The following is an 11,734-nucleotide window of genomic DNA, read 5'->3' on the forward strand; positions in this document are numbered from 1 at the left end:
TTCAAAGGACTTGAATTGAAATGATATGGAAACAACTTTGATTCAACCAGTGTGTGTGCCCAGTGGGTTGTGTTAATAAGACAAACTATACCGCAGACACAAGTTAATCTGCAGAAAATGTCCCAGAGTATTATCACCATGTGGGCAAGGGACTCAGCCTTAAGAATTTGAATTGCATTCAGCAGCTAAATGTGATATTGTTAAGACCCCGATGCTTGACAAAACAGCTGGATCTAACTATATACTCTCTGTCTTGAGGACAATGTCAGTCGAGAGTATCTGAAATAGAAAAAGCAGTTATAGATAAGTCATTATGCAACTGTTCATACAATGTTTTGTAAATTACGAATTATGACATGGATTGGTAATATCAAATTAGGGGCACTGCACTTCAATTGTTATTATACTACAAGATGAGACACTCTCTTGTCCTTTCTAAAAGTTCTAAAAACAAAGATACTGTAGTTCTAGGCAAAAGCCTCCATTTAATGCCACCTCTTTGTGTTTGAAACTTGCAGAGAGCAATGTCACGTTAAAGGAAAATTTCACCCAAAAACGATCTTTTGGTATTTGTTTCATTCGTCCATGGTTGACAGCCTAAAATGTTTTGTTTGTCAGCAATCAAGTTTTCAAGATATGTTAACTTTCAAAATACAGACATCATCCCTGTATGATGCATTTTGCGTCATATGAAAAATGCATCATACAGGATGATTTCTGTATTTCGAAAGTTAAATATATTGAAAACTTGATTGCTGACAGTCAAAACATTTTGGGACTTTTTCCTTTAAAGCCAAATCATTTTTGCTACAATATTTACAACATAATTCTTAGACTTTTCCGCACACAACACAATCCAAATTAATTGAATGAGTTTGGCAACCTTAAACATATACGTATAAAGAGAACTATTGCTATGGCGTAGTAAATGTCACATAAATGCACACATAACAACTCCAACTTTATCTTGATATGCATATGCTCGTAAACCTGGCCACAAACCAACACCTCTGGGAAACACCTCCGCGCACACACGTGCTGAGGAATTGAGGGTTTACCGGACACTATCGCGTAAGGCAATAGCCTACAGTAATCCTGCGTGTAAATGCTTTTGGGGGAGGGGAAGGGACAATGACGAGTTATCGAACGGGGCGAACCTGGAGAGGTGTAGGCTACTGAAAGAAAGAGAAAGAGAGATTGTAAATACAACCCGTATTTATGTTGATTTATTTTCCCTTTTGTACTTCAAGTATTTGCACATTGTTACAACACTGCACATAGCCATAATATGACATTTCATATGTCTCTATTCCTTTGAAACTTTTTTGAGTGTACTGTTTAGACCTACTGTACATTGATGATTGTTTATTTCACTTTTGTTAATTATCTATTTCACTTGCTTTGGCAATGTAAACAAGTTTCCCATGCCAATAAAGCCCTTTGAACTGAATTGAAGTGAGAGAGAGATAGAGAAAGAGAAAGAGAGAAAGAGAGAGAGGGGTATATGGTGATTGGGATTTATGTGGGCCAACAGCTTGGAGGGGGAGGGTTATTTCGGGAGAGGATTTGTGTGTTTAGATGCATCTTCAAATCCTGAGAAAAAGAGAGACCGCAAACTCTTTGCGCTCCGATATCCATCCAATGTTTCTGAAGATTCATCATACCTTTTCTTGCATCGTGGTCACGCCAAACAAACATTATGTCCCCTTATGAAAGATGTGTCTTTCACATTTCTTGAGCAGAGTAGCCAGCTCTCTCAAGTGGTCACACTGCATCTCACTAGGCAAATTAGCTGCTGATCTAACTTTCATTGCATATAGGCCTAGGCCAATTCCAAATGCTTTTTTTGTATTTAGTTTTACTTTAACCTTTATTTAACTAGGCAAGTCAGTTAAGAACAAATTCTTATTTACAATGATGGTCTACTTTTACAATGTGACAGTACTTAGCTGACCAGCTGAACACAATAGGCTATACACTGGGTGGACAAAACATTAGGAACACAGTGCCTTTTTAAGTGCCTTTGAACGGGGTATGGTAGTAGGTGCCAGGCGCACTGGTTTAAGTGTGTCAAGAACTGCAACGATGCTGTTTTATTTTTTACACTCAACAGTTTCATGTGTGTATTAGGAATGGTCCAACACCAAAGGACATCCAGCCAACTTGAATCCCTGTGCAACGCTTTCGACACCTTGTAGAGTCAAATGCCCCAACGAATTGAGGCTGCTCTGAGGGCAAAAGGGGGTGCAACTCAATATTAGGAAGGTGTTCCTAATGTTTTGTACACTCAGTGCATACCATTCTTTTGCACACATAAAAACCCTAAAATGCATACAAACTCTTGGTCCAAAGCCACATAGAGATCAGCTTGTTGTACCACCTGTATATAGCCTTGTTATTGTTATTTTATTATGTTACTTTTTTTATTATTTTTTATTTTATTTAGTAAATATTTTCAGAACTATTTTTTTAAAACTGCATTGTTGGTTAAGGGCTTGTAAGGAAGCATTTCCTGTCACGCCCTGACCTTAGATATCCCTGTTTTTCTTTATATTTTGGTTAGGTCAGGGTGTGACTAGGGTGGGTACTCTAGTTTTTGCATGTCTAGGGTTTTTGTACATTCTATGTTGTGTATTTCTATGTTGGCCTGATATGGTTCCCAATCAGAGACAGCTGTTTATCGTTGTCTCTGATTGGGGATCATATTTAGGCAGTCCTTTTCCCCCACTTTCTGGTGTGGGATCTTGTCTATGTTTAGTTGCCTGTCAGCACAATTTTTTTTGTATAGCTTCACGTTTCGTTTGTTCTTTATTGTTTTTTTTCAGTGTTCATTTAATAAATTGAATATGTACGCATACCAAGCTGCGTCTTGGTCCGATCCTTACGACGAACGTGACAGAAGATCCCACCACAAACGGACCAAGCAGCGTGACCAGGAGGAGCAGGGATCATGGGCCCAGGAGAAAAGGGAGTGGAGGACATCCTGGACCTGAGAGGAGGTAATGGCAGGAGACAAGACCCTGCCATGGAAGCAGGCGGAGGCAGCGAAAGAGGAACGGTGACGATACGAGGAGTCAAGGCAACGATGGAAGCACGAGAGGCAGCCCCAAAATATTTTTTGGGTGGGCACATGGGGAGATTGGCGGAGGTAGGCTCCAGTGCGCATTAATGGCCCGGTGCGCTCTATTCCAGCTCCCCAGATTTGCCGCGCTAGAGTGGACATCCAGCCAGGACGGGTTGTGCCGGCTCAGCGCTCCTGGTCTCCAGTACACCTTTTCGGACCAGGATATCCTGCGCCGGCTTTACGTGCTGTATCCCCAGTGCGTCTTCACAGCCCAGTGTGTCCTGTGCCACCGCGCTGCACTTGCCGGGCTAAAGTGAGCATCCAGCCAGGACGCGTTGTGCAAGCTCTACGCTCCAGACCTCCAGTGCATCTCCACGGCCCAGTATATCCTGCGCCGACAATACGTACTGTGTCTTCAGTGCGCCTCCACAGTCCAGTACGTCCTGTGCCTCCTCCCCGCATTTGCCCTGAGGTGCGTGTCATCAGCCCGGTACCACCAGTGTCGGCACCATACATCAGGCCTCCAGTGCGCCTCCACAGTCCAGAGCTTCCGACGACAGTTCCCAGTCCAGAACTTCCGGCGACAGTTCCCGGTCCAGAGCTTCCGGCAACAGTTCCCGGTCCAGAGCTTCCGGCGACAGTTCCCGGTCCGGAGCTTCCAGCGACAGTTCCCGGTCCAGAGCTTCCTGCGACAGTTCCCGGTCCAGAGCTTCCGGCGACAGTTCCCGGTCCAGAGCTTCCGGCGACAGTTCCCGGTCCGGAGCTTCCGGCGATGTTTCACAGTCCGGAACCTCCTGAAACGGTCCACGGTCCGGTACCACCAGGGCCGGCACCACGCATCAGACCTCCAGTACGCCTCCACAGTCCAGTATGTCCTGTGCCTCCACCCCGCATTTGCCCTGAGGTGCGTGTCATCAGCCCGGTACCACCAGTGCCGGCACCACGCATCAGGCCTCCAGTGCGCCTCCACAGTCCAGAGCTTCCGGCGACAGTTCCCAGTCCAGAGCTTCCGGCGACAGTTCCCGGTCCAGAGCTTCCGGCGACAGTTCCCGGTCCAGAGCTTCCGGCGACAGTTCCCGGTCCAGAGCTTCCGGCGACAGTTCCCGGTCCAGAGCTTCCTGCGACAGTTCCCGGTCCAGAGCTTCCTGCGACAGTTCCCGGTCCAGAGCTTCCGACGACAGTTCCCGGTCCGGAGCTTCCGGCGATGTTTCACAGTCCGGAACCTCCTGAGACGGTCCACGGTCCGGAAACCTCCTGAGACGGTCCACGGTCCAGGGTCTCCAGCGACGGTCCACGGTCCGGAGTCTCCTGAGACGGTCGACGGTCCGGAGTCTCCAGCGACGGTCCACGGTCCGGAACCTCCTGAGACGGTCCACGGTCCGGAGTCTCCAGCGACGGTCCACGGTCCGGAGTCTCCAGCGACGGTCCCCGGTCCGGCGTCTCCAGCGACGATCTGCAGTCCGGAGTCTTCAGCGACGATCCGCAGTCCGGAGTCTTCAGCGACGGTCCACGTTCCGGGACCCCAGCGACGATCCCCGTTCCTGGGCCCCCAGCAACGGTCCCCGGTCCGGGGTCTCCAGCGATAATCTGCAGTCCGGAGTCTTCAGCGACGAGCTGCACTCCAGAGCCTCCAGCGGTGGTTCCCAGTTCAGAGCCTCCGGCGATGATCCACGGTCCGGTTCCACAGAAGCGGAGGGGTCAGCGTAGGGAGCGGGGGCTGCGTCCCGAACCGGAGCCGCCGGGTAAAATATGAACAAAGCATAAACTTAGATGAAACTTCATGTCTCCTCCTTCATAAAGTTCCAAGAACGAAGATACAGTAGTTCTAGGCTATAGCCTCCATTTAATGCCACCTTGTTATGTTTGAAACTTGCAGAGAGCAATTTGACTGGGCACACCACGTCATTTCAACGTGGATAATTGGATAATATTTGGTTGAGACGTTGAACAATGAGATTGCAACCTACAGTCGTGGCCAAAAGTTTTGAGAATGACACAAATATTAATTTTCATAAAAACTGCTGCCTTAGTTTGTATGATGGCAATTTGCATATATTCCAGAATGTTATGAAGAGTGATCAGATTAATTAAAATTCATTGCAAAGTCCCTCTTTGCCATGCAAATGAACTGAATCCCCAAAAAACATTTCCACTGCATTTCAGCCCTGCCACAAAAGGACCAGCTGACATCATGTCAGTGATTCTCTCGTTAACACAGGTGTGAGTGTTGACAAGGACAAGGCTGGAGATCACTCTCTCATGCTGATTGAATAACAGACTGAAAGTTTCAAAAGGAGGGTGGTGCTTGGAATCATTGTTCTTCCTCTGTCAACCATGGTTACCTGCAAGGATACACGTACCATCATCATTGCTTTGCACAAAAAGGGCTTCACAGGCAAGGATATTGCTGCCTGTAAAATCAATCATTTATCGGATCATCAAGAACTTCAAGGAGAATGGTTCAATTGTTGTGAAGAAGGCTTCAGTGCGCCCAAGAAAGTCCAGCAAGCGCCAGGACCGTCTCCTAAAGTTGATGCAGCTGCGGGATCGGGGCACCACCAGTACAGAGCTTGCTCAGGAATGGCAGTAGGCAGGTGTGAGTGCATCTGCACGCAGTGAGGCGAAGACTTTTGGAGGATGGCTTGGTGTCAAGAAGGGCGGCAAAGAAGCCACTTCTCTCCAGGAAAAACATCAGGGACAGACTGATATTCTGCAAAAGGTACAGGGATTGGACTATTGAGGACTGGGGTAAAGTCATTTTCTCTGATGAATCCCCTTTCCGATAGTTTGGTGCATCCGGAAAAAAAGCTTGTCCGGAGAAGACAAGGTGAGCGCTACCATCAGTCCTGTGTCATGCCAACAGTAAAGCATCCTGAGACCATTCATGTGTGGGGTTGCTTCTCAGCCAAGGGAGTGGGCTCACTCACAATTTTGCCTAAGAACACAGCCATAAATAAAGAATGGTACCAACACATCCTCCGAGAGCAACTTCTCCCAACCATCCAGGAACAGTTTGGTGACGAACAATGCCTTTTCCAGCATGATGGAGCACCTTGCCATAAGGCAAAAGTGATAACTAAGTGGCTCGGGGAACAAAACATCGATATTTTGGGTCCATGGCCAGGAAACTCCCCAGACCTTCATCCCATTGAGAACTTGTGGTCAATCCTCAAGAGGCGGGTGGACAAACAGAAACCCACAAATTCTGACAAACTCCAAGCATTGATTATGCAAGAATGGGCTGCCATCAGTCAGGATGTGGCCCAGAAGTTAATTGACAGCATGCCAGGGCGGATTGCAGAGGTCTTGAAAAAGAAGGGTCAACACTGCAAATATTGACTCTTTGCATCAACTTCATGTAATTGTCAATAAAAGCCTTTGACACTTATGAAATGCTTGAAATTATATTTCAGTATTCCATAGTAACATCTGACAAAAATATCTGAAGACACTGAGGCAGCAGACTTTGTAAAAATTAATATTTGTGTTATTCTCAAAACTTTTGGCCACGACTGTATATTCAACCACTTCAAAAGAAAGCCAAAAGTTAGTTGAATTTCCAAAGTGTTATCAGTATACTTTCAAACATCTAAAATCAGAACCAAATTCCAATGGAAAAACAATGTCCGATTTGTCACCCAAATGCCTAACACTACACTTTCAATGACTTAAAAGCAAAGCAGAATTAAAATAGGAATACAGTCATTCTAGGCTATAGCCTCCATTTAATGCCACCTCTTTTGCTCTCTGCAAGTTTCAAACACAAAGAGGTGGCATTAAATGGAGGCTATAACGTAGAACTACAGTATATTTGTTTTTAGAACTTTTAGAAAGATGAGAGAGTGTCTCATCTTGTAGTAAGGCCAGCATCCCAGAGTCGCCTCTTCACTGTTGACGTTGAGACTGGTGTTTTGCGGGTACTATTTAATGAAGCTGCCAGTTGAGGACTTGTGAAGCGTCTGTTTCTCAAACTGGACACGTTAATGTACTTGTCCTCTTGCTTAGTTGTACACCGGGGCCTCCCACTCCTCTTTCTATTCTGGTTAGAGCCAGTTTGCGCTGTTCTGTGAAGGGAGTAGTACACAGCGTTGTACGAGATCTTCAGTTTCTTGGCAATTTCTCGCATGGAATAGTCTCCAATAGTCATGGAATAGTCTCCATTTCTCAGAACAAGAATAGACTGAAGAGTTTCAGAAGAAAGTTCTTTGTTTTCTGGCCATTTTGAGCCTGTTTGAATCCACAAAATGTACGTCTATGTAGATATTCCATAAAAATTCAGCCGTTTCCAGCTACAATAGTCATTTACATAATTAACAATGTCTACACTGTATTTCTGATCAATTAGATGTAATTTTAATGGACAAAAAATGGCTTTTCTTTCAAAAACAAGGACATTTCTAAGTGACCCCAAACTTTTGAACGGTAGTGCATATATATTCACTACATGGCCAAAAGTATGTGGACACCTGCTCGTTGAACATCTCCTTCCAAAATCATGGGCATTAATAAGGAGTTGGTCCTCCCTTTGCCGTTATAACAGCCTCCACTCTTCTGGGAAGGCTTTCCACTAGATATTGGAACATTGCTGCGGGGACTTTCTTCCATTCAGCCACAAGAGCATTAGCAAGGTCGGGCACTGATGTTGGGCGATTAGGCCTGGCTCGCAGTCGGCTTTCCAATTCATCCCAAAGGTGTTAGATGGAGTTGAGGTCAGGGTTCTGTCCACGCCAGTCAAGTTCGTCCACACCGTTCTCAACAAACCATTTCTGCATGGACCTCGCTTTGTGCACAGGGGCATTGTCATGCTGAAACTGGAAAGGGCCTTCCCCAAACCGTTGCCACAAAGTTGGAAGCACAGAATCGTCTACAATATCATTGCATGCTGTAGTGCAGGGGTAGGTAATTCCAGTCCTTGAGGGCTTGATTGGTGTCACAGTTTTGCCCCAGCCCCAGCCCCAGCCCCAGCTAACACACCTGACTCCAATAACCACCTAATCATGATCTTCAGTTTAGAATGCAATTTGATTAATCAGCTGTGTTTGCTAGGGATGGAGAAAAAGTGTGACACCAGTCAGGCCCTCGATGACTGGAGTTGCCCACCCCTGCTGTAGTGTTAAGATTTCCACTCACTGGAACTAAGGGGCCTAGCCTGAACCATGAAAAACAGCCCCAGACCATTATTTATCCTCCACCCAACTTTACAGTTGGCACTATGCATTGGGGAAGGTAGCGTTCCCCTGGCATCTGCACAACTCAGATTCGTCCATTGGAATTGGACTGCCAGATGGGGAAGCGTGATTCCTCACTCCAGAGAATGCGTTTCTGCTACTCCAGAGTCTAATGAAGGCGAGCTTTACAACACTCCAGCCAACTATTGGCATTGCGCATGGTGATCTTAGGCTTGTGTGCAGCTGCTCAGCCATGGAAATGATTGTGCTGATGTTGTTTCAAGAGGCAGTTTGGAACTCGGTAGTGAGTGTTGCAACCGAGGACAGACAATTTTCACGCGCTGTGCGCTTCAGCACTCGACAATCCTGTTCTGTGAGCTTGTGTGACCTACCACTTTGCGGCTGAGCCATTGTTGCTCCTAGCCTTTTCCAACAGCACTTACAGTTGACCGGGGCAGCTCTAGCAGGGCAGAAATTTTACTAACTGACTTGTAGTAAAGGTGGCATCCTGTGACGGTGCCACATTGAAAGTCACTGAGCTCTTCAGTACGGGCCATTCTATTTCCAATGTTTGTCAATGGAGATTGCATGGCTGTGTGCTCGATTTTATACACCTGCCATCAAGGGGTGTGGCTGAAATAGCCGAATCCACGAATTTGAAGGGGTATGTTCAATGGCTATGGGGTGTTATTAAGCATGATGCAACTCGGGGTGGATACAGTCATTATCCGTGGTATATTGGCCATATACCACAAACCCCTGAGGTGCCTTATTGCTATTTTAAACTGGTTACCAACGTAATTAGAACATTAAATGATTTTATATTTTCTTCATATCCGTCTGATATGTTATGGCTTTCAGCCAATCAGCATTCAGGGCTCAAACCATCCAGTTTATAATAATGTTTAGATCATCATGGTCTATCTATATAAAATCATTTACATGTCAAATTAGAAGAAACTAATGTTGGCTATTAGGCCTCTTCATCCATCCATCCCATCACAAGCTGACTGAGCTTTGCGCACCTAAGTGAGCTGAGGCTAAGTTCTTTATTTAGGTTCGGCCTACAGAAAACGTCCGTGAACTCGAAGATACTGTAGGTTCAAATCTAGCCTTTAGGAAACTATTTGAGGTAAGACCTATTTATAGACTTTAGAATGGACGGAACGAAAACGGTCTCAAGTTAACAGGTAAAGGTGAGGACATTCCCACGTCGATATTAATAGGGCCTGAATTAAATTAATCTAGTTGGCTATCCTTCAAATCAAATTGTATTCGTCATATGCTTCGTAAACAACGGGTGTAAACTAACAGTGAAATGTTTACTTACGGGTAATTTTCCAACAATGCAGAGTTAAAGATACATAATAAAATACAATAATAACAGAAATAGTGACACGAGGACTAAATACACAGTGATTTACGAATGAAAATAACGAGTAAAAATAACATGGCTAATACAGGGAGTACCAGTACCGAGTCTATGTGCAGGGAGGGGTACGAGGTAATTGAGATAGCTAAGTACCTCTTTGCAATGTCCTTGCTCTGACAGTTGACATAGAACAGAAGCTATACATTTACACACGATGGAAATCAAATATTTTCTATTAGAGCAACCATAAACCTTTTTGAAATTAACAATTTAACATGAAAGATAATCAAATAACCCACATTAAAAGCAGTTGAATACTCGTAAAATACATCCCTGAACATAAATAAAAATGTAGGCTATGCCTATCTTTCATTTTACTCAGTTAGAGTTGTCTCAAATTAAAAAATTAAAAATTGGTTTTACGAAATTGACAAAGACCAAATTGATCATTTCAAACAGATGTTTCGTCAGGTCAACCAACCCCGCTCAGGCCTTTGGGCATCTTGCTATTCCATAACCTACAGCCAAATTTGTCTACCGGCCGGCCCACCGGTTCCTTTTTAGCCAAAAGTGCAGATAAAAGTCATCCCTGATCTTTTACAACGCTTAATAGGCCTAGGTTACTTGAATATACATCTATTTAAACTCTATATAAACTCTAAATGCATGCCGGGCGGGATGACAAGTGACTATTTTGTAATAAAAAATCAAGACGGCGCTAATCTGGATTTCACGCGCTACGATAACAAAGTAGGCTACACAGTTTGCACCAATAAACCAGACAGAAAAAGTAATGAAGCTGTTGTTTAAACTTACTTATGTAATTTTCCGAGGGTCTGGCCCGCGACGATTTTAAACCTATCTGGTCGTATCTCCATCCTTGCGACTCCAGTCTCCGACCGATTTGCTGTCCGCGCGCACTCCCGCTTGAGCGCGCAGCCCTATTCACTATCACCTTCTCTCTCCGCCCTTAAACTCTCACTCACATACCATTAAACCTTGCTTCCCTTTATCAACTCGCTGGTCCACCCCCTATGCTGGTCCACCTCCTATGCTGGTCCTCCTTTTTGTGATTATTTTAGCCTAATTCAACCCAAAGTGAGCCGTGAGTAGAAATTCAAGAAAAAAGAACAAAAACTTCACATGCCTACATTTTACACAATCGAGATTAGAAAATACGTTGTTTTAGCAGTGTTAAGCAATTAAAAAATAACTTCTCAAACAAATCCAAATGTGTATCTCGAATGAATGATCGCGCGCTGTTTGGCCGCGAGTGTCACTATCCATGGTGCTGAAACCAGATTACTGACCTCAAGGCTAATCTGCCCGATTGTGTGTAGCGAGTATTTGTCACTTCCTTTCCAGAAGCCTGGCGTCTTAAGTAGCCTGGCTATTCTCGTACCACACTGACTGACGGGCATTAGATTAGTCTATACTGACACACATGTAGCCTACTGGAGAAACAGGTAATTTAGGGCTAGAGTGGTCGCCTGAGATTAGACGTGAGTAAAGGTATAACCACTATCTTGAGTAAACTCACTTAATTCACTTAAGGAGACATACATACCGTGGCTGTTTGAGTTCTGTTTGTTGCCATAATAACTGTAAGACCACAAACATGGATGCGCTCTGATCCGGCCATATTACCAGTAGTACTATTGGCTTTTATTTTAGGCTATTTTGTTTTGATTGAATAGCTGAGATTATTATTAATATTTTAATTCCTGCCATCACTGACGTCTTTATCATAAAATAACCCTACAGTACCACAAGTATCACCAGTAGCTAGGTGTTCTAGCACCTACTGGCTTGTATATGACATGACATGTAATCTATCTACAGTAGCCTACTCATCTGTGACCATAGCACTGCAGACAAAAAAATGCAGTTCTTGAATTTCTGAATTTCCAAAAACCATAGGATCACAGAAAATGCACAGTGTAAACATCAATTAAAGGTAGAGAGAGAGTCACGTTTATTATGTGTTCAACAGCACCAACTTTAGTTAATTACAAAAATATATATATAGAATGTATGGTGAGTATAACTCCTACCAATTATCCGGTTCATATGTCGCTAGTCACTGGTAATCTAATATAAGATGACGCTTCTCTCTGGATTTCTAACTGA

General features: G+C 44.5%; 1 protein-coding gene across 1 annotated transcript in view; it reads right to left on the bottom strand.

Annotated features, from left to right (window-relative positions):
- Window positions 1-10,755, bottom strand: part of LOC129856409 (vesicular glutamate transporter 1-like) — a 31,453-nt gene extending 20,698 nt beyond the window's left edge. Inside the window, exon 1 of the mRNA XM_055924369.1 lies at window positions 10,421-10,755. Coding sequence (XP_055780344.1) covers window positions 10,421-10,482 — 62 coding nt within the window. The 5' untranslated portion in view covers window positions 10,483-10,755. The remainder of the gene's footprint in view (window positions 1-10,420) is intronic.
- Between the last annotated feature and the right edge of the window lie 979 nt (window positions 10,756-11,734).

This window comes from Salvelinus fontinalis, chromosome 1 (genome assembly GCF_029448725.1).
Source record: "Salvelinus fontinalis isolate EN_2023a chromosome 1, ASM2944872v1, whole genome shotgun sequence".
NCBI classification, from domain to species: Eukaryota; Metazoa; Chordata; class Actinopteri; order Salmoniformes; family Salmonidae; genus Salvelinus; species Salvelinus fontinalis.